General features: G+C 40.9%; 1 protein-coding gene across 9 annotated transcripts in view; it reads left to right on the plus strand.

Annotated features, from left to right (window-relative positions):
* The window catches only part of SRPK2 (SRSF protein kinase 2), a 185,931-nt gene that overhangs the window by 110,170 nt on the left and 52,752 nt on the right, over positions 1-23,009 (plus strand). For all 9 annotated transcript variants that reach the window (XM_048502382.1, XM_048502387.1, XM_048502388.1 and 6 more), the window contains 5 exons: positions 4,818-4,969; positions 11,600-11,708; positions 12,988-13,075; positions 13,327-13,414; positions 14,794-14,900. In XM_048502382.1, the coding sequence (XP_048358339.1) occupies positions 4,818-4,969; positions 11,600-11,708; positions 12,988-13,075; positions 13,327-13,414; positions 14,794-14,900 (544 nt within the window). The remainder of the gene's footprint in view (positions 1-4,817; positions 4,970-11,599; positions 11,709-12,987; positions 13,076-13,326; positions 13,415-14,793; positions 14,901-23,009) is intronic.

Consider the following 23,009-nt stretch of genomic DNA (forward strand, 5'->3'; position numbering starts at 1 on the left):
AATTAAAACCTCCCCAAAATCTGATCCCGGGTGCGCGCGCGTGTGGTTGGATGATTCAGATTTTTTTTGCAAAACTGGGAAAATAAATTTCCCAATGTCTGTGCAAACAGGTTTGGGGATAAGAACTAATACAATATTGATTAATTTTTGTGAATTGATACCAGTGGGATGGTGAATCTCTGTAAATGTTAAATCCAGGGGAAAACTTTGCTTGGGGAAAAAGGGAAATAAGGAAGTGTTGCATATTTTTTATTGCTGGATAATTGGCAGTCACTCAACACAAGTAGAGATTTTTTTTATTTATATCCCCCCTTTCTCTCCTATAGGAGACTCAAAGGGTTTTTTACAATCTCCTTGCCCTTCCCCCCTCACAACAAACACCCTGTGAGGTAGGTGGGGCTGAGAGAGCTCCGGAAAGCTGTGACTAGCCCAAGGTCACCCAGCTGTTGTGTGTGGGAGTGCATAGGCTAATCTGAATTCCCCAGATAAGACTCCACAACTCAAGCAGCAGAGCTGGGAATCAAACCCGGTTCTTCCAGATCAAAGTGCACCTGCTCTTAGCCACTACGCCACTGCTGCTCTCTTAAGACAATTAAGAAGAAGAGTTTGGATTTATAACCCCCTTTTCTCTCTTGCAAGAAGACTCAAAGGGGCTTACAATCTCCTTTCCCTCTCCCCCCCCACACAAAAACACCCCGTGAGGTGAGTGGGGCTGAGAGAGCTCTGAAGAACTGTGACTAGCCCAAGATCATCCAGCTGGCATGTGTTGGAGTGCACAAGCTAATGTGGTTCAGCAGATAAGATCCACAGCTCAAGTGGCAGAATGGGGAATCAAACCTGGGTCTCCAGATTAGATTAATTTAGCTATTTAGAGATTGTCTTCAGGTCAAATTTACCTTGGCCCAACATATTCAGTACATTAAACATAAAATTCAGCAGTCATTTTTAGCACTTAAGAAATTATTTTTTAACCCCAGTTCTAAATTTATGCCAGCATGGTTGAGAGCATATAGGATGCTAATTTTACTTTGCAGGCTATATGGCTCTTAAATCTGATTGTCAGGTCCAGTTGAATTACTTCAGGATTTTTTTGCCTTATCTTGCCTTATCGCCATGTATTTTATCTTCAATTGTGCATTGGAACTGGACCTTCCAGAAATTTCTACCTTGATTTAGAAAGACATAAACAGTTTTAAATATAGTCTATTTAATGCTGAATACCTTTCAATGCTTACTTGATTGGCAGCTCAAGAGCGCTGTTGGTCCTGGTGGAATAAAACCATGGATTTCAAAACAAATGGCTCCTTTGAGGTCTTCAGCCTCTTTGGTAGAAAGGGATAGAATGTTAATTATTAAGATGCTTGTAAATTGGGACCTATTACTCCCAAGATGCCAGACAGAAATGTCCTCCGCTCCATGTGGGAATCAAATACTTAGCCAAATTTGAATTTTTATCCAATCTTTATATTATGATGATATTAAAATTAAGCAGCATTATCTGTAGTACAGATGAAGGGGCATTTTATGTGGTCCTACAGAACATTTTTGTCATGGTTCTTTTTCAGTGATTGATTCATTATTGCACCTTTTCTTTTATTGTTCAAAACCCATTTTGCCAGAGAGAGGTTTTTTTTCAAAATGATTATTAAAATATTCGGCCACTTCCAATACCCATAAATTAAGATTAAGAGTGGCATTTGGGAAGCCTGTGTGGTTTATGTGGCTAAATTCTTCTTTGCTGTTTTTAATCCTTACATTTTTCCTTAGTGCATGGCTTAAGGGTTGCTACATTTGAATAAAGTAAAATACTTTCTCGTCAAGTTAAAACTTATTTTATTGCTATAACAACATAAAAAACATAATTTGCAATTAAGCATATAAAACTGCACTACTTGCCATATTTATGAACTTTAGAAGTATAAATGCCTCAGTTTTCTGTGCAGGCTAAATGTGATTTAAATCACGTCTTAAATCACTAGTCGGTAAGAGTAGATTTAAATCATGGTTTTCTACTTAAACTGCACTTCTCATGATGTTTCATTCAAGCCATCAGACTTTTATATTTTTTTATTGCAGTGATTGCATTTTGCACACTTGCCTGCCTTATCTGAAGGCAGAGAAACTTCATTAAAAATGTTTTACAGCCTGCTGCCGTTATAGGTTATTTCTCCTTCAAAGGGAGAATAATATGATAAACCTCAGGCTGTACACGGAAGGTTTCCAAGACCTGTGTAATATTCTACTCAGATGGTTTCACTTTTATTTTTAATTCTTTCCTCTCCTGCCTCACACTTAGCTTCTTGTGCAGATCTACTCCGCTCCAGTCTTCTATTGGTTGAATTTCTTGAAACTTAGCACTTAAGAGGTAAGGGATTGGTTCTGTGTAAATTGATTTGTCAAGGAACAATAGGATCAAGGTCTTTTTCTCATCTCTATATATGTAAAGAACAGGCATGTTATCTCTGCAAACATAAATTCACAATTTTGAGAACTGCAACTCCAAGCAACTGTAGTAACATCTTCTGGGCAGAAAAAGTATCCAAAATAATCTTTTAGAAACTTCTGAAAGAGTATAACATTTTGAATGAGGTAAAAAAAAAAAAACCAACTTCAAAATAAGGCTCATTACAGATCTTGCATTTAAATATTACTTTATCCCTGATGATGAGTTTGGCATTTAAGTTCCGACATTGAACAAATGTCTTATACTAGAGTCTATGTTGATTCTTTTGCTTCTGTCATGACCCTTTGGTTTGTTCAGTTTCACTTTTGCTGACTGAATGTGCATTATTTGCTAGTTTTGTATGAATGATAAAAATTTATCAGTTGTTAAAACCTAAACTGGGCTATAAAAATCAATAGCAAAATATCTGTCTCTTGAAGGACTGCCTTTCCCTATATGAATTCATACATCACTATTGTTTACTGTGGCCCAACAGGTCTTCCCTGTAGTGCCCTCATAGCAGGTGGCACATAGGGCAGCTTTTTGCTTGACAGCATTTTCTGTTGCTGTTTCCAGGATACCCTCTCTTGCCAACCTATCAGAAGGCCTGCAAGGCAATCTTTGCTTGGAAGGAAGGACCTTCCAAATACAATTGTTTGCTGACACCTGTTTTTTTTGTGCAGAATTGTTGAATTATTTGTGTTTAAATTTTGCTTGCAGTTTGTGCATAGATTTTTATCCTTTTTTTGTAAACTTCCTTAAGCTTTATGAAATGGCAGGATATTAAATCTCAAAAAAACAGTTGTAAGGCTGGAAACTGGTTTAAGTCAGTTTTTTTATTTAGTGGGATTTGAACTACAAGTATTTTCTTAGAGGGAGACAGGGAGAGGTTTTTGTATTATGTATGGCTTTAACTTGGAATAATAAGCTTGAGCCACAGGAGAAAAACAGAATTGAAATAAAAGCAAATAAGTAATTTTAATTGGTTACTGTTTTTCTGATTGAGTCCAGTCCAGCCAACTTTTCCTGCTGGTACAAAAGGAAGGCAGTCCCTTTTGACTAATAAATAGTGTGTGTTGGGGTCATAAAACCTACCTGGACAAAGGCTGCATGTGATGGGGATTGGGCAAGGCTGCCTAAAAAGAGCTGGATGGATCCAACCTTTCTGTTACAGAAGACCAGCTCCTCCCAAATAATTAATTTTCTTCTTCCTTTTGACTCTGTGCTGCTTTATTTGTCTTTTTCTCAGCAGAAGGTTTTATTTTGATGTCTTACTAGTTTCTAGTGGAAGTCTTGTCCAGTTATTCTTCGATGATTGCTTTGTATGGTTGACACCTTTCTTCAATAGTGAGCATCCTCTGAACTGAGCAGCCCAATCTAGATGGGGCAGGGGCCAAATGGCTGTCGGGAATGGCAGAGGAACGTGTTGATGCATTTGCCAGCACGAGGAGCAAGCACAGTAGTGAAGGGAACAAACCCTTTTAATGTCTGGCTGCCCCACTGCTCAGCCGTGGGCAAACCTGGAAATGGAGGCCACTGCAGAGCTATGCTGGCATCTGAGTGGATGCCGGCACCGAAGGATGGAGTGGCCAGGACATTCCATGGGTGGAGCAGACTGTAGTCAGCTTCCACCAGCATTCCAACCCAGGAATGCTTCTGCCAGAGCCTGCAGATTTGTTTGGGCTCTGGGGCAGTTCACGCAGCAGGAGGGTTTTTGAATCACCCTCCTTTCTGTGCTGACCAAAGCCCCTATGGGGGTGGTGTGCTGCTGCCTTCACTGCACTGTCCCCAGTCACCTCAGTGCTCCCCCCCCCATCTGTGTTACACTGTACGTTTTTTAAATTCCTGAATTAATATTTGGAAATGTTAGAAATGTAACTATGTTAGAGATGCTTCAATTCTGAGCCACTAGTTAACCATTTTTAGTGTCTATAGTCTGTCCCAGATGTTAGTAGGGTTATATATTCCCCCACCACAGAACTCAACATGCTGAACCTTCTTTGTTGTAGAATGCTCCATCTGGATCCAAGTGCCTATATAGCTCTGATCCCCCCACAACCTGTTTGAAAGTAAAAAAATACATTTTGGCATTCGATGAACTATAAATGCTCTTGTATCAAAGTACCATGTTCAGTAATACACAAAATAATGGTTTTGACAAAGGTGGCACATAAAAATGAACGATACTTCTCATATTCACTTGGGAGTATATTCTAATGTGGAAGTATACAATTTTCTGAACCACCCATACTGACATTTTTTTCTAAAACAGAATATACTTAATTAAGTTGCCTAAAGAAATTAGTCATTAAACAAACAAAAAGGTATTTAAACATCCATTCTTTCAACAGATTATATGACTTTACATTTGTAGGCCAGAGCCTCAGCAAAAAGTTCCTTCTGCACCTCCACCTCCACCACCACCGCCACCTCCACCTTTGCCAGAGCCAGCACCGCCGGAACCTGAAGAAGAAATTTTGGGATCTGATGATGAAGAGCAAGAAGATCCTGCAGATTACTGCACAGGTTATTATGTGTGAACAATGTAACCATGATGATTACAAATTTGCCACTTGATGTGCTATTATTTAGAAGACCTCAAGTTTTTTAAAATTCAAAATATCCCATAATTCAAGATTATTTAAACCCTCTCAGCTAGATGATACAAAAAATTGCAGGGTTTTTGCTGTTTTACATTATGAACTGGTCAGCAGGCAAGGTGAACACAATTTGTCAACTTACTCAAGGATAGGGGTAGAATCAGGGGCGTAACGAAGCAAACTGTAGCCCTGGGCAAAACCTGAGTTGGATTCCCCCCCCCCCCCCACATGGGCGGCCACTCCACCACGACCAAATTTTTTTTTGCACCAGGACATTGGTGCCTGCAGGGGGTGCATTTTTAGACATATCAGCACCAAAATTTCAGCGTATCATCAGGGGACTGTCCTTATGCTACTCCCCAAGTTTGGTGAGGTTTGGTTCAAGGAGTCCACAAAGTTATGGACTCCCCAAAGGTGTTCCATCCCCCCCATTGTTCCAAATGGGAGCCACAGGAGATGGGGCTACAGCCTTTGAGGGTCCATTTTGGCTCCTGAACTTCGGGAACTTCGCACCAAACCGGGGTATCATCATCAGGGCAGTTGCTGAGGAGACTTCTGCAGGTTTGAGATCGTAGTTCTTCAGAAGGTCTCTAGCCTCATTTGTTAACAATAGAAAATTAATGTAAAGATTCTTGGGCAAATTTCTGGGATGTTCCTGAAGGGGGCGCATTTTTGGATGTATAGGCACCAAAATTTCAGGGTATCATCTGGAAACTGTCCTTATGGGACCCCCCCCCAAGTTTGGTGCAGTTTGGTTTAGAGGGTCCAAAGTTATGGACCCTCAAAAGGGTAGCCCCATCCCCCATTCTTTGCTAAGGAGATGGGGGCTACCCTTTTGAGGTTCCAATAACTTTGGACCCCCTGAACCAAACTGCACCAAACTTGGGGGGTGCCATCATGACAGTTCCCAGATGATACCCTGACATTTTGGTGCTGATACGTCAAAAAATGCACCCAGAAATGTGCCCAAGAATCTTTGTTCTGCATTGAGTTTTCTGAATTGCTATCAATGGGGGTTGCAGGCTGGGGGGGATACATTTCTGAAGGCACAGTCTCAAAACCTTCAGGGTCTCATCAGGAGACTGCCCTGATGATACCCCCCAGGTTTGGTGCAGTTTGGTTCAGGGGGTGCAAAGTTATGGACCCTCAAAACTGTAGCCCCCATCTCCTATTAGCTCCCACTGGAAACAATGGGGGATGGGGCACCCCCTTTGGGAGTCCATAACTTTGGACTCCTTGAACCAAACCTCACTAAACTTGGGGGGTAGCATTAGGACAGTCTCCTGATGATACGCTGAAAATATAGTGCCACTAGCCTAAAAACTGCGCCCCCTGCAGGCCAAAAATGGAAAACCACTAAAAATACTCCAAAACGAACCCTGCATTTTGATGCCCCCCACAAGGTGATGCCCTGGGCAGCTGCCCACCTTGCCCAATGGGCATTACGCCCCTGGGTAGAATCCATGTAAGCTCCAAGGTGAAGACTCAGGACTGTTGAAATAAGGAGTGAGATTTGGCAACAGAGGCCAGGTTGCTCTTCGTTGGTCTTGAGACTTAGCCAGGAAAGTGTCAGTTGCTAACATCTGCTTTTTGAAAATACACCATAGTGTTGACTAATTGTGATGCGGATCCTGTTTAACTTATCCTATGATTCACATCCAGTGGTTAAAATCTAATTCAGTGATCAGCCTCTAATCTTATTAAAGTCACCCTTAGCAATGTACCCCTCCCTGGTGCTGGGGTACATTTAGGCCCCTTCCGCACATGCATAATAATGCACTTTCAATCCACTTTCACAATTATTTACAAGTGGATTATGCTATTTCACACAGTAAAATCCAGCTGCAAAGTTGATTGAAAGTGCATTATTCTGCAGGTGCAGAAGGGGCCTTTGTCTACAAGATTCAGTATAGGACTTGGGGGGGCGGGCATTTCTGCTCTTCGTTTTCTTTCACTTCCGTTAGAATCTAACACACTGTCTTGACAGAGTATGAACTTCTACAGTGTGCAAGCCTTTATACTCCTACTGTACGGCATAATGAACAGTTCTGTGTTTAGATTTCATTAAATTTCTGTCATGTCATGTGCTTAGAAAGCATTTCTAAAACTACCTCAGAAGACCACATGTGCCATCGAAATTCTTTGGTGTTATTGACCAGCTCACATTCACTGTGGAGATGTCTCCCATTCATATATTAGAGAGAGAGTTTGGATTTATATCCCCCCTTTCACTCCTGCAGATAAACTTTAATGTCATTGTGCACGCACAACGAAAATACAAAAATACAACCCCCCCGATGCACATTTCTGCAGTCCTCACACATTCCACAATCCCCTTCCAACCATCCCTACACAGCCACAGCCACATCAATGCGACATCATGGAGTTCAGCATAGCTACAGCTCTAGAGTAGAAGCTGTCTCTGAGCCTAGTTGTCCTTGTTTTTATGACCCTATATCGTCTGCCAGATGGTAATACCTCAAAAAAAGAATATGCAGGGTGAGACGGGTCTTTCAGAATGTTCTGAGCTTTCTTTAAGCAACGGGACTTATAGAGTTCTTCCAAAGAGGGGAGAGAGCATCCAAAAATTCTCTGGGCAATAGTAATCACCCTATGAAGCGCCCTCCTATCTGCCACTGTGCAACTGGCAAACCTTGCAGTATGTCAGGACACTCTCTATGGCACAGCGGTAGAAGGTCACCAGCAGTTTTTCATTTAGTTGTTGTTTTCACAAAAGGCAGACTTTCCAACACTCATGTGAAACTATCCAGCTAAGAATACCAGTATTCTTAGAGATTACTCTTCCAGACTATTATCAATCATCTTTTTCCTCAAGAACATCCAGACATATACCTTATTGTTTTCTGCACAGTGCTGCGTTGCACAATAGATTTTTATTAACTCAGCAGAATTTTACCTTCAGTGTCTATTTAAAGAAATACCACTTTCAAGTTACAAATGTTCATGTATTTTCCCACTCAGAACAAGCGCTCATTAAGGCCTCTGTTTTTTAAAGAATCAAATCACTGTTTTACAGATAACCAGTTTGAGCATTTTGTATGCAGTTTGCGAGTATAAAATGCTGCATACAAAAGGGGATGGTAATATGCACAACCTTTCTTCAGGTCAAGAAATTAAGATATGGTTAAAGCTGTTTTCTGGCACTCATAGGGGAAGGGAATTGTCAGTTAATCAGATGTGCCAGTTACTGAAATTTATTGCTTCTACTCATTCCCTAGGGGTGTGTGTGTGTGTGTGTAAACCACCACCCCTTTGGGAATGCCATGATTACATCAGGCAGGACTCTTCTCCTGAGCCACAAAGTTGTCCTTTGCAGCAGGCAAACAATTGGGCCAGACTTATAGGAGCTTTCTGAAAGAGCTAGCTCCCAACATCTTGAGACTCCCTGAGAAAGGTTGACTATAAATAAATAGCTTGAGACAGGCTGAGGAGCAGGAGATAGTTTGGGTGTTGTAAATTGTTAGTGCCATATGTCAGAAGCCCAGCAACAGCAAGAGGTATCAAATTGGCCAGCTGTGAAGTCAGAGGTAAGATGCGCATGTGCTTTCAGATACGTTGGTATTGTGGCTGATTCGGAAACCTTGCCATCTAGATGTTGCTGGTTAATTGCCTGTTCTGGATTTTTAGGGGCTAGATTAAAAAAAGTTTTCACTATATTAGGTAATGTCAGTGGAAGAGATAATTTCAGTGCTTTAGGAAAATACAAAGTTACTTCCAATGATACATTTGAGGTATAAGAAATAAACTGAACAATATGGGGTATGTGGGTTCTGGTTCCTGCAATTGCTAATGGTGACATTTCTCCCAAGAGGAGGAATTCCACCTCTGTTTATTTCACCCGGAATGTGATCCTGGGGCGAGACAAGTTTGCAGAATACAGAAGGCTGGAAGATGAAGCACTTTTGCTCTATTAAGGTGGGTAGGAGGTTGAGTGGGGGCACTGGAAATTTGCCAGCAGCCCAGTCTACTTCTTCCACCAGAGCCCGCTTCATGTCATCTTGACAGAGAAGGAAGAAGGAGCACCAGCTGTTGAAAGTCTTAGTAATGCAGTGCTACCTGTGAATCGTGTTGGATTGAAAGAAAAATAAAAGGGTTCATTTTGCCATCCACCATCTGCTAAAAGATGAGTACTGTCAGCTGCAAGGCATGCTCTTGTCTCTTTTTCTGCTCTGGTGGCTGGCAAGAATATGCTTATCCTCACCAACAACCAAGCAACAAAATTTTAAATTAACAAACGGGGGGGCACAGTCTCTCTGTGGCTCTGTGCCAAGACACATCACTTGTGGTTTTAGTAGCAGATCGCAAAATATCTCTGACAGCGATCCACATATCTGAGAATCCAACATAGTGGCAGATGCACTGAGCTGGGACTTACATTTCCATCACAAATGGGAATTAAATCAATCCTTTCTGAAAAGGGGGGCATCCCATCAACTGACTTGTTGCCGCAACAAGAAGTTTCCCAGTTATTGCTCACGAGCTGGCCAGGGTCTGCGCTTGAAATATGATACCTTTCAGTTTCAGCGGAATGGCACTTTCCTTTACATAACCCCCCCCCCCCCCACGCACATTCCTTTCGAGGATTCAGATGGAAGAGATAACATGTGCTCTAGTGGCTCCATTTTGGCCCAGGCAGTCATGATTTCTTTTTCTCCTCAAACTGGCAGAGGGCAGGGTTCACAGGTTTTCTCTGATCAAGGATCTTTTGCTCATGGGTCAGGCTCTATTTCCCAATATAGGTTCCTTCCTTTTTTTAAATAATATTTTTATTGATGTATGGTAGGAACACTTTCCCTCTAGATGGCTCTTTATCTTTGTTCATGTGGCTTGTTCTTGGTCTAATACAGAAATCAGAAGGGCTGCAAGACCAAGAACAAGCCACATGAACAAAGATAAAGAGCCATCTAGAGGGAAAGTGTTCTTACCATACATCAAGGGAACCACTGATCGGATAGGAAAACTGATGAAGAAGCACAACCTACAAACAATCTACAGACCCACTAAGAAAATTCAACAGATGCTACATTCAGCAAAGGATAAGAGGGATCCTCTAGCTGCTGCAGGAGTCTACCGCATACCATGCAGCTGTGGACAAGTCTGGCTATTAGGAACCACCAAATGCAGCTACATTGCATCGTATCAAAGAACAAACACGAAAGGCACTGCAGACTATTTCAGCCAGAAAAATCAGCAATAGCAGAACACATGATAAACCAAACCTCGACATAGAATAGTATTTGAAAAAAAAACAGAAATTCTGGATCACTCTGAGAAAGCCACTACGCCAGACTACTACAGAGATAGCTTTCATTGAAATCCATAAGCACATACGGACAATTTTAACAGGAAGGAAGAAACTATGAAAATAGAACAGAACTTGGCTGCCAGTGTTCAGAAAAAATACTAGAGTCAAGACAGTGTCTAACCAGCTCCACACAAACACAGGATGACCATAGACAAAGGAAACAAAGGCCAGGATACTTCTATTCAGATGCTCCCACCAGTGACCTTGCTATCTCCATTGTTCTTCCCATGCTATAGACTTCATTGTTCCTCATACTTCTATTCAGATGCCCTCAACTATTGACCTGGTTGCCTTCTTTGTTACTCACAGACAATGTTTCTTCACCCACCCTGGACACTCCAACAGATATATATACTCCACTTGCTTTCCCAACATCAGATCCTCTGAAGATGCCAGCCACAGATGCAGGTGAAACGTCAGGAGAGAATGCTGCTAGAACACGGCCATACAGCCCAGAAACCACACAGCACCCAAACACACATGTATTTACATAATTGTTATAATGCAATAAAATTGTTATCATGTCTGCTGTAACTGGTTCAGAATGACTCTCTTCACAGCCTCACTCTTCCTCCTATGTTGGATTTAGCGTGCTACTTTCCCATGTGGATCTGCACAGAAGGCTACGATGAAGAAGAACAGTGTTGCACTTACCTGTAACTGTTGTTTGTCAAGTGGTTTTCTGTGCAGACATGTGTCCCTGCCTCCTTCACCACTGTGGTCTGCTTTGATCACTCCTCCTACCTGGAGTTTGGTATATGAGGCAATCTTTTTCCTCAGTAACAAATGGAGAACTGAGGGGAACACTTGCCTTCCCCCTCCTCACCCCCTGACTTCTGAGTGAGAACTCTTCCCTTTTAGGAGCTGGGGCGGGGAGTGTGAGCGTTTGGGAGAGCTCTAGATGTTTCTACAAAAAGCTGATCAGTCTCTACTGTGGCAGACCTGCTCATACACAGACCCATGTGTGCCTGCACAGAGGACCACTAGACTAACAACAGTTATAGGTAACTGCAGTGTTGTTCTTTCCCATGGGGGGTGTGTGTGTGTGAGAATCAGGTCCTCCTGAAAGTTCTCTTTCTTCCTTCTGTGAGTGTCTTTGTAATTTTTAGGTGGAATGTTGCCTTACATGAAGTTGCACAGAACAAGAAAATGTTCTTGGGGACATTACAATTTATCTGATTGAAAGAATACCATTGTTGTTTATACGTTTTATTTGTTCTTTTTTTAAAGGTGGCTATCATCCAGTAAAAATTGGAGATCTTTTCAATGGCCGCTATCATATTATCAGAAAATTAGGATGGGGACACTTCTCTACAGTCTGGCTATGCTGGGATATGCAGTAAGACATAACATATACATGTATTCATTTATCTTATTTCTTATATCTAAATTTATTAATTTATCTTGTTTTGAATAATTGCCAAGAACATGGCTGAGCTTATACAAATGTTTGTCCATCTGCTAGAAATAGTGTTATATAAGGATATTAATTCAATATTCTTTTTTGAGTCCATCATGTGTTTTATAAAACTTGTAAGACAAAAAATAACTTTTTCCTCCTTGCTAAATAATATATTAATTTATTGAGTTTATGAGGAAGCTAATGCACGCTTTGGCAAATTTGATTTGGCTCTAGGAGCCAATCCTAAACCACTAAGTGGCATAGTAATTTTTCAGCCTTTAGGGTTCTATATTTTAATAAATAAAAATATATAATTATTACTACAATAAAACCTAATTCTGACCTCTTCAAAGTCCCTTGCAATTTTATTAAACCGATGACAAATATGTTGTAGCATATGAAGAAATATAGGGGTAACCCTGGTAGTCATAACTAGGGTTACTGGCTAGCAAAAAGCTAGCCTGTAACCCTAGCCTAATTTCTCTGCAGTTTGTCACAAGTCAATTGTTGCTTTTAAAAGCTCTATTTAATTGAATATAGAAGCCAGTATAGAAAACAATAAGAAATGAATTTGTCCAGCGGTATTAAATGGTGCCAAGTTAAGTTTACATACACACAAGTAATAATTAAACCCCCCCCCCCCCCAAAAAAAAACAAATCATTCTAATGTGAAATGATAAAAAAAGCTTTGGCTTGGGTCTAGCCAACTCTTTGGCTTAGTCTTGGCTAACACCTCTCTTTAGAAGAGTCCTTGTTCCACGTGGCTTTTTCCATGCAGATTCCATGCTCCCAAATGTAGTCTTTATGGTTTTGAAAGGGGATCCCTTCCTCCTTTTCTCACAAGTGGAAGAACTGCTGGTTCCAGTTCACTGTACTTCCTCTGAAAATTGCTAAGAGATGCTACAATACTACTGCTGAAAATACTAGGTGTCACAATGTCATTTCTAGGCACTGTGGCAACTGGATGCCCAATACTTGTTGAGCTAATGCATCTTGTAATGGACCAGCATAGTATATATTCCTTTAGTTCTTCAAAACTCTGATTTCAGTCAGTGAATATTGTTGAATTAATTGGCAGGAATAGTTTTCAGCTTGCAGTTCTGGAACAGAATTAAATTAATTTTGTAAATAGAAAATATTTCTTTCTACAACAAGTTTAGAATGTAGAAATACATTGGCTCTGTTATATTTCTCACTTCCATATTTGTTTTTAAAGGGGAAAAAGATTTGTTGCAATGAAAGTTGTAAAAAGTGCTCAGCATTATACAGAGACAGCCTTGGATGAAATAAAGTTGCTTAAATGTGTAAGTATTATAGTCATGCCTCATGCATAATGACCCCAACAATGAACAGAACTATTGTATAAATCTATAATTTTATAATTAACTTTCCTTTTGGCATTTTGTAAAATGGAAGGTGGCAATAATGAAAGCTACAAAACATTTCATTTTCTTAGCTCCTAAATATCCTTAACATAAATTATTGAAAATGGTTTTATTCTGATGATGTTGCTTTGAATCTGTTTTAAAATTAAGGATTTGTGTGTGTGTTTCAGGTTCGTGAAAGTGACCCTAATGATCCAAATAAAGACATGGTTGTTCAGTTAATTGATGACTTCAAGATTTCTGGCATGAATGGCATACGTATCTTTTTTTTCCTAATTACTTAATATCTTGGATTTAAAAGACATACAAACCTTTTTGAAATACTGGTTAATTTTTGAATATTAATATTACTGCTTTAGTGTGCTACAGTACAAAAAGTATGTACTGAAAAGGCACTTGCATGTTCAGCATGGTATTCTGTTGCAGGCTGGGAAGTCATGTGCTGTTAGGAGACACTTAAATGCTTACTGGTCCAGGTATAACTTAATGGTGCTATCTGGAAAGAAGGAGAGATCTGCTTCGTCTTTTAATAGTACATGTCTTTTGTTATTATCATCTGCATGTTTTCATCCTGGGTGAAAGTTTTGCTTTTCCGACTAAGGCATACTTAAGAAGACCATTATACAGGCAGATTAGGCCAGGACCTGCCTCCTGCAGAGCTTCTTCTCAGTGGTGGGATCCAAAAATTTTAGTAACAGGTTCCCATGGTGGTGGGATTCAAACTGTGGTGTAGTGCCAATGGGGCTGGGCAGGGCACGATGGGGGCGTGGCCGGGCATTCCGGGAGTGGGGCATTCCTGGGCAGGGCTGTGGCAAAGACACAGCCGCTGCGCCGGTCCTTGGGCGGGAAACGAATGCACGCAGGCGCAGGCTGCCACGCACATTGGTGCACCTCCTGCTAGACTGCTTCAAGTTCTGCGTGCTACTGCTGAGAGGAGGGGCGTAACTAAGCTAAAAATCACGGGGCAAAATCACCCATTAGTAACCCCCTCTCGGCACACACAAATGATTAGTAACCTACTCTCGGGAACCTGTGAGAACCTGCTGGATCCCACCTCTGCTTCTTCTCCTATATGGAAGAGGCTCTCACATTATTTGCATTTCAATGACAGTGTAACATGGAATTATTTAAATAGGCTTCTAGTTTATTAGAGCTTCCTGTGGTTATCTCAATTTGTTTTAAATAACTTATCTGTGGGTTTTAATTGTTTGATTTTTTAGAAAGCATTGCCCATTTTAGAAACCATTGCAGCTTGCCTTGAGCCCCCTTTTGGGAAAAGATAAGCTACACATTTCTTAAATAAAATATTAAAAAAAGATTGTCAAGAATATATTTCCTTTGGACCTTGTGATGGAAAGATTCTATTGCTGAAGCAAGGAAATCACACAAAGATGGTAAAAGGGCTTTGATTCCAGGAAATGCCATTCAAATCTAACCTTTTGAATTCGGGCAAGATCATGACAGACCTTGAACCTCAGTTAACATTACTTCTGCTCCAACCATTGCATACATATTTCTCCATTATAACAGTAGTATTTTCATATTGTTTCGTTTGACTTGCCTGGAGTATTTATGCTTGTAGTCTCTAAAGAAATTTAGCAAAAAGGTTTGCCAAATTATCCTTAATCAAATATCAGATGTTTGTATGGTTTTTGAAGTGCTTGGACATCATCTTTTAAAATGGATAATCAAATCCAACTACCAGGGCCTTCCTATCCACTGTGTAAAAAGTATAATCAAACAGGTAAGATTTGTTCCTATTTAACGCTGCAGTCCTTTAAATGTGTTATTACTGTTGACGTTGATCCCAACTTCCTAGTTCAGGTTCATGTGACTGTTTTTTCCAGAAGTCCTGATCTAGCCTGCATTGCATTCATTGCCTCCAGTCATCATTTTGCTGTTATAGTGCTTGAATCATGTGCCTGAACAGTTCAAGTGCAATCCTTTAATGGCATTTGTGCGTAATGCATCAAGACTTAACTATACTGAGCTGCAGGAAATGTTATCAGTGGAAAATCCACTTTTTCGGCATATACTGTGAAGTTCTGGGCAGTAGTTTGTAAACTGTTTGTAGCTTGGTCCTAGGTCTCTGTCCCAGTAAGAAAGAAAGCTTGGTCCTAGCTTTCTGTTCCAGTCTAATGGATACCAATATTTCTGGTAGTTCATAAGATTCTGTGTGAAACTAGGAGGAGCACTGGGAGTGCTGTGTAGCTTCTGTGTTGCAATGCTATTATAAAAGGCTATTATAGAATTAAAAAATTATAGAATTTCACAGCCTGTGGGATGCTGGCCAAATTGGATCTTTAAAATATAACCAAATCTCAACTCCTCTTTCTTCTAAAACACAAATAAACAAGGAAGTTATATCTTTCACTCTACATATTACGCAACAATCTAGCTTGTGGCTGCGTCAGGACAGTTGACTTGTGCCATAGTATCACCTTCATATGCTGGATTGGCATGCTGTATCAATGTTACATTTTATCTTGTGAGTTGTCCATGCCTTGTTCAAAGTCTTTTCTAATGGATGTTTAAACAGTTGTATGTAGAAAAAGTTACCATTCTCTTCTTTGCTTCCAGTATCCCTTCTGCTTCTTTCATTATACCATACTCTCTTGCTTCTTTGTTTTTACTCTGTTTCTCCAGTTACAAGCTCTGAAGTGGTTTCTCTTCTTTCTTTAGTAAATTCCACAGTTTGTCATGTTAGCCTCATTCCCTCTTGCTTCCTTCATTCTTCATCCAGATTTTCACACTCATTCCTCTGGTTATGGTCCTCTTTCTTATAAACATACCTATTCACACCACTCTTAAAAGCAAAACCCTTCTTGGATCTCCTCCACCTCTCTACTTATTGTCTTATTTCTCTTATTTCCAAACTCAGTGAACAAGTTTCAGCCCATAAAGTTCTAGTGCTTCAGATTTCTTCCTTCATACTTCTCTTTTGATTCTTTTTAGTCTGTTTTTTGACCTTAGCATTTTTTTGAAATTTTGCATAAAATCTGCAATGAGCTTCCTCAAAAATCTCTAAGGGGTCTCTTTAAATTATTCTCTGATTTTCTTGATCAACCTTTTATGAAATTTTATGATAAAGTTAATTTATACTCCGCTTATTTCTTTTCATCTCGTAGGATTTGTTAGTTCCATTTCCTCTTATTCCTGCTCCTTTCTCAAATTGTTTTTAAAAATTTATACACAGCTCTTTTCCCTTTCAATTTCCTCATCAGTGGTTTTTCAAGGCTTTGTTCATGTACACCTTCGTTTATTCTGTACTCTTTTCCTTGGCAAACTAATTCCTTCTTATCCTGTACAATATAACTATTACACCAGATTCAATTCTCTCTGCTCTGCCTTTCTGAACTTCTTAAATGAGAAAGGACAGTAAAAGTATAGTAATAATGAACATTTTCAATTTCATCACACTATTTCTGTCTAGACACCAGTTCATTATTCAGCCTTAATAACTTAAATCGACATTTCTATACTTTAATATGCCTCTCTTTTTTCTTAACAAAGGTTTAGGACTCTTGCTAGTATTGCAAAAATATGGGTACAGTTTATGTATGCTTAGATGTATTATCCTGAGGTTACTGGAGCTTGGAGATAGATACATGATTTCCTGACATTTAAAAAATTGAAAAAAGACTCGGAAGCTGCAACTGGAAGCTGGGCTTCTGGTGAAGGGATTTATGGCTTGTTGATGCGTTATACTCCAGTTGAGTAGCTACTCTGGATAAGGATTGAGCAGGCAATCACCCACGCTGCTTCAGGAAAAGCTTTCCTCTTGACTGAAGTTTGTCCAAAGCTGTATTACAAGTTCACAGCTGCATTGCAATTTAACTGGAATTTTAAACAGAACCACCTTTCATCTCTATGATGTTGGACAATAATAAATCTTGATGGAAATAACCTCTCAGTGAGCAGAACCTTTTCTCTGGGAAAACTATAAATTAGAAAATAGTGTTAAAAAGGAGTTTAAAAATAGAAAATAAGTGAAAATAATAGAAATGTAAGAAGAGCTATTCCCTTTACATATTTTTTCCATTAAGTGGTTCTTATTGTTTTGTTTGTGTTGAAAGTGTGTTTGAGAAAAGATTGTTATGGGGAAAGTCTAAAAAGTCTAAAGCAGACATACGTTATCTGGTGATTTCGATATGAGATAAATTAAACTACAGGTCTGTGGAGAGTATAAGATAGTAGAGGGGGAGAGGAAGATGCTGATAGTTTTTAATAAGTCTTTTAAATCTTTTTTATATTTGGAATTTGGGGAACCATGACAAACATGAGGAAGTGAGGCATAGACAACCTTTGACATCTGATTTGATGAAATATATGGAGAAATTAACAAGCCAAATCGTTAATTTCAAATTGTTCATTTGAAAAGAGGATGGATGACAGATTTAATAAAAATGGATTAAAAGGTAGAAAAAAAGAGATGAGATTGCAGCTGAGGTTAAAAACAGGAAGGTGTGTCTCTTACCTTTAGAGAACACAGGTACATACTCAGTATGATTCAAAGGCATGAGAATTATTTTAAAGGGACTTTAGAGATACAGAAAAGCCAGAAGATTCAGCTCACGGTCAAGAAGAATTGTAAATTGAGCATCCACATCAAGAAAAAAAAACATAGAAAATATTAGGAAAGTACTGAACTGGATGACAAGGACTGTTAATAATCTCAACCACAACCACAAACATGGATTGCCAAACTCTAACATGCAGTAATAATGGAGCTAACACTGCACAAAGGAGAAATTTATTTAATCATTTGAAAAAGTTAAAGCAAGATTTTTGTTTACAAGAAACCCACAACAGAAGAAAGGATGTAAATTTTTTGTTCCACTAAGCTTCAGGCAAATAATTTATTTCAGCCAGTATCAAGAAGAAAAATGGGATGGTGTTATATATGAAATCACATTAAAATCCCAAATTGGTATTAAATGGTGAACATGGTAGATAAGTGGGGGAGGAAATTAATTTGTCTGGGATCAAAACTATGGTGTTGGAGATTTATGCTCCAAGTGAAGACAAAGGGGTGTTATTGATAAGTGACTGTTGTGGGTTTTCTGGACTGTGCAGCCTGTCTGGTAGTCTGGTAGTTTTTGTGTCTAATGTTTTGCCTCCATCTGTGGCTGGAATTTTCAGAGTAAGATGCATTTCTCTCTGTGATACAGTGTGGAATGATCGTATAGTGGGGTATATGTTTTGTCCATCTTACAGGCAGAGGAGGGGTGAGGCACATTTGTATATGTCTGAGTGGACCTCATCTGCAGTTGCATCTCCAACTTACTTGCAATTGCACTTGCAACTGTGTTTGCAACAAGATTTACAATTTCATTTGCAGTTGTATTTGAATGTCTTTGGTTTTGCTGAAACTATTCTGGTGTTTGTGGATTTTAAAGAATAGCTATGATATGGGTCCCCAGGGACTTGGCATTTAAAGTCTATAAAGTAGAAATGTTACCTAAGATCTTCTCAGACCATAATCATGTAAAGTATGGTATGTAAAGGGAAATCTAATATTAAAGAATTTTCCAAAAGTTACAGTTGTTAAGAACTGTTGATCTTCTCACTTTAATATGCTTAACACGGTGCCAGTAGAGCAGGTCAGTCGATATAGATATCTGGGAATAATTTTTTCCTACAATCACTCCTGGTTACCCCATAAAAAAGCTGCTATGGCAGCGGCTACTAACAGCTTTCATGCCATTGTGCGCTTCTATTATGGAAAGGGCCATGCCCTTGTTCCAGCAGCAGTCAAAGTTTTTAAATCAAAAATAGAAGCTCAGTTGCTATATGGTGTTCCCATTTGGTTGAACGCAGTGGATGACTCTTTGAATATGGTTCAATCAAAATTTTTTCGTAAAATCATGGGCCTTCCAAATTGCGTATGTTATGCGGCTCTCTGCTTAGAACTGGGCCAAAATTCATTGGTCTACAGGGCTTGGTCGAGGGCCTTTAAATTTTGGCTGCACTTGCATTATACACATAATGGGCACTCTCTGGTTCACCTAATACTATCAGATACCCAGAGTAATTCATGGTTCTCGCTGATAGAGAGGAAGATCGAGTCAATTGGTGTACCCCTTGACTCCCTTCTAACTTTAACTTGTTCAGAGTCGTATAGATTATTGAAACAAAGGTTGTTGGTGAGAGAATGGAACTGTTTAACTCTGGCAGCGAGGAAGACTTGTTCACCTTTGCATCTATCGATCCCCTTGCAACATAACAGAATGGCCTCCTATCTGTATCATCTGACCAATCCAGATCAGAGAAGAGTTTTCACTCGCTCGCTTCAATGTTTTCCCTTCTGCCATACTACGAGGTAGATATAACAACCTAGAAATGTGCAAAAGGGTGTGTTCATGTGGTGCAAATCAATTAGAAACATTAACTCACCAATTATTCCGTTGTCCTAAATCGGCAAGTATTAGAGCCAAATACTCCAGGTTGCTTTCTATGATACCTAGCGAGCTGGATGAACTAAGCAGACTATTGTTCTTATTAAATAATTCTGATGCTACATTCTGTGAAATGGCTGCGAACTTTCTGCTGGAAATATCCCACAAGCAACAGTATGTATGAATCAACTTAATTTGTTATATGTTGCAAGTTTGTATTTTGATGCGATTTAGATGTGATTTTATACTTTTTATACTGTTTATGCCAAATAAAGGCTAAATGAATGAATGACTTTAATATGCAACTTATCCCTGAAATCAGCCTCCATCCCTGAAGACTGGAAGATGGCCAATGTCACACCAATCTTTAAGAAAGGGTCTAGGGGGGACCCAGGAAATTACAGACCAGTCAGTTTGACATCTGTTCCTGATAAATTAGTAGAATCTATTGTTAAAGATAAAATTCTTAAACATGTAGAAAAGCAAGACCTCCTGAGGAAGAGTTAGCATGGTTCCTGCCTTACAAACTTACTAGAGTTCCTTGAGGGTGTAAACAGGCATATGGAAAAGGGGGAACCAGTGGACATTGTCTACTTGGATTTCCAAAAGGCCTTTGACAAAGTTCCCCACCAGAGACTATTGCGAAAACTCAGCAGTCAAGGAATAAGAGGGGAAGTCCTCCTATGGATTAAAAACTGGTTGAGAAACAGGAAGCAAAGAGTGGGTGTAAATGGGAAGTTCTCAAAATGGAGAAATGTAGGGAGTGGTGTCCCCCAAAGATACGTTTTGGGACCAGTGCTCTTTAACCTATTTATAAATGACCTGGAAGTAGCGGGAGGTAGCCTGGTGGCCAAGTTTGCGCATGATACCAAATTATGTAGGATGGTGAGAACCGCAAAAGACTGCAAAGAGCTCTCAGCGGACCTTGATAAATTAGGTGAGTGGGCTAAGAAATGGCAAATGCAGTTCAATGTAGCAAAATGTAAAGTGATGCACATAGGGGCAAAAAATCCAAACTTCACATACACACTACAGGGATCAGTGCTATCAGTCACAGACCAGGAAAGGGATTTGGGTGTCTTAATTGGTAGTTCCATGGGAATGTCAACTGAATGCATGGCATCTGTGAAAAAGGCAAACTCTATGCTGGGGATAATTAGGAAAGGAATTAATAATAAAACTGCAAAGATTGTCATGCCCTTATATAAAGCCATGGTGCGACCGCACTTGGAGTACTGTGTTCAGTTCTGGTCGCCGCATCTCAAAAAGGATATCGAAGAGATAGAAAAAGTGCAGAAGAGGGCAACGAGGATGATTGAGGGATTGGAGCACCTTCCTTATGAGGAGAGGCTGCAGTATTTGGGACTCTTTAGTTTGGAGTGGAGACGTCTGAGGGGGATATGATTGAAGTCTATAACATTATGCATGGGATGGAAAATGTTGACAGAGAGAAATTTTTCTCTCTTTCTCACAATACTAGAACCAGGGGGCATACATTGAAAATGCTGGGGGGAAGAATTAGGACTAATAAAAGGAAACATTTCTTCACGCAACACGTTATTGGTGTTTGGAATATGATGCCACAGGAGGTGGTGATGGCCACTAACCAGGATAGCTTTAAAAGGGGCTTGGACAGATTTATGGAGGAAAAGTCGATGTATGGCTACCAATCTTGATCCTCCTTGATCTGAGATTGCAAATGCCTTAGCAGACCAGGTGCTTGGGAGCAACGGCAGCAGCAGAAGGCCATTGCTTTCACATCCTGCATGAGAACTCCCAAAGGCATCTGGTGGGCCACTGCGAGTAGCAGAGTGATGGACTAGATCAAGGGTCGGGAACCCGCGGCTCGCGAGCCGCAAACGGCTCTTTCCCGCTTGTGGTGCGGCTCCTGGCATGGCCCCTTCCTCCCCTCTCTGGGGCTTTTCCACAGATCTATCCCTCTCTCTCTTGTCCCTCTCTCTCTCTCTCCTCCTCCTCTCTCCTAGTCACCTCCGCTGTCCTTTCCACCCTCCACTTTCCCCAGCTTCTTCCTTCTTCTCAGAGCCTCGTTCGGCCGCCCCACGCCGCCTTAAATCCTGCCCCAGTGCCTTCTGGGGCGTTTCTCCGTCCTGCGAGAGGCGGGCGAGAGAGAGGTGTTGCCCTTGATGACTCACTCGGCGGCCTGCCCCAGCCTTTCGGCTCGTTGTCCCTCAGGGCGAGCTGGGCACATTGCCGCCGCCGCTGGGGCTCGGGGCTGCGGGGCCAGGCCGAGGCCTGCCGTTGCTGGGGCAGTGGCCGCTGCGCCGGCGTCCAGCGCCAACCCGTCAAGTCTGGGGAGGAGCCTCCGGGCAGCCCCGGACACCGCGGCTCCCGCATGAGCGGGGGCGTGCAGCCAGCATCCCGGCCTGAGGCAGGCGCGGCTATTTTCTCCCCTCTCCTCAGGGTAGAATCCTGAGAAAAAAGCAGCGCCCGGCTCAGGCCGGGATGCTGGCTGCACGCTCCCCGTATCCCCAGACAGCCCGGCTGAGAGAACTCGAGAGCCCCCCCTCTGGGCTGTGATGAAAAAACAGTGAGAAGAAGGAAGAAGCTGGGAAAGTGGAGGTGGAAAGGAGGCCGAGAATTGTGACTAGGAGAGAGGAGGAGGAGAGAGAGAGACGAGAGAGAAGTGGAGGTGGAAAAGCCCCAGAGGGGGGGAGGAATGCTTGAGAGAAGGAAAGAAGCTGGGGAAAGTGGAGGGTGGAAAGGAGAGCCGAGGTGACTAGGAGAGAGGAGGAGAGAGAGAGAGAGACAAGAGAGAGAGGGGTAGATCTGTGGGAAAGCCCCAGAGAGGGGAGGAATAGCAGGGAAGGAGGTTGAATGTAGTGGGGGGGGGGAGCTGAAAAGATAACTGAAAGCTGGGTAGAAATATTAGAGACAGAACAAGGGGGAAAGGAGGAAACAGACTGGGAAAAGGTCATAATCAAAGGGTTTGAAGCGGACCCTGACGAGAAGGGAGAAATTGAGGAAAGAGGAGAGTTGCCCTTTATACAAAGCGTGCATAAAGGTAAAAAAAACAAAATACTCAGTGTTTTCTTCATTTTAAATGCCAAAAAGTATTTGCGGCTCCATGAGTTTTCTTTTCCGTGGAAAATGCGTCCAAATGGCTCTTTGAGCATTAAAGGTTCCCTACCCCTGGACTAGATGGACTCTGGTCTAATCCAGCAGGCTCTTTCTTATGTTCTTAACTGTAAGAAAAAATTAAAATAATTTTTTTACTTAAATCTGAATAAGGAAACAGATGTGAGAATGGTTTGGGTTTAGCTTTTATGAGAGGATACTTTATGTAGCATTATTCTGAACGTTAGAAAAAGATACAAGGAAATATAAAGAAGAAGAGTTTGGATTTATCCCCCACCTTTTTCTCCTGTAGGGAACCTTAAAGCAGCTTACAAACTCCTTTCCTATCTTCTCCCCACAATAGACACCTTGTGAGGTAG

The sequence above is a fragment of the Sphaerodactylus townsendi genome, linkage group LG06, assembly GCF_021028975.2.
Source record: "Sphaerodactylus townsendi isolate TG3544 linkage group LG06, MPM_Stown_v2.3, whole genome shotgun sequence".
Classification (NCBI taxonomy): domain Eukaryota; kingdom Metazoa; phylum Chordata; class Lepidosauria; order Squamata; family Sphaerodactylidae; genus Sphaerodactylus; species Sphaerodactylus townsendi.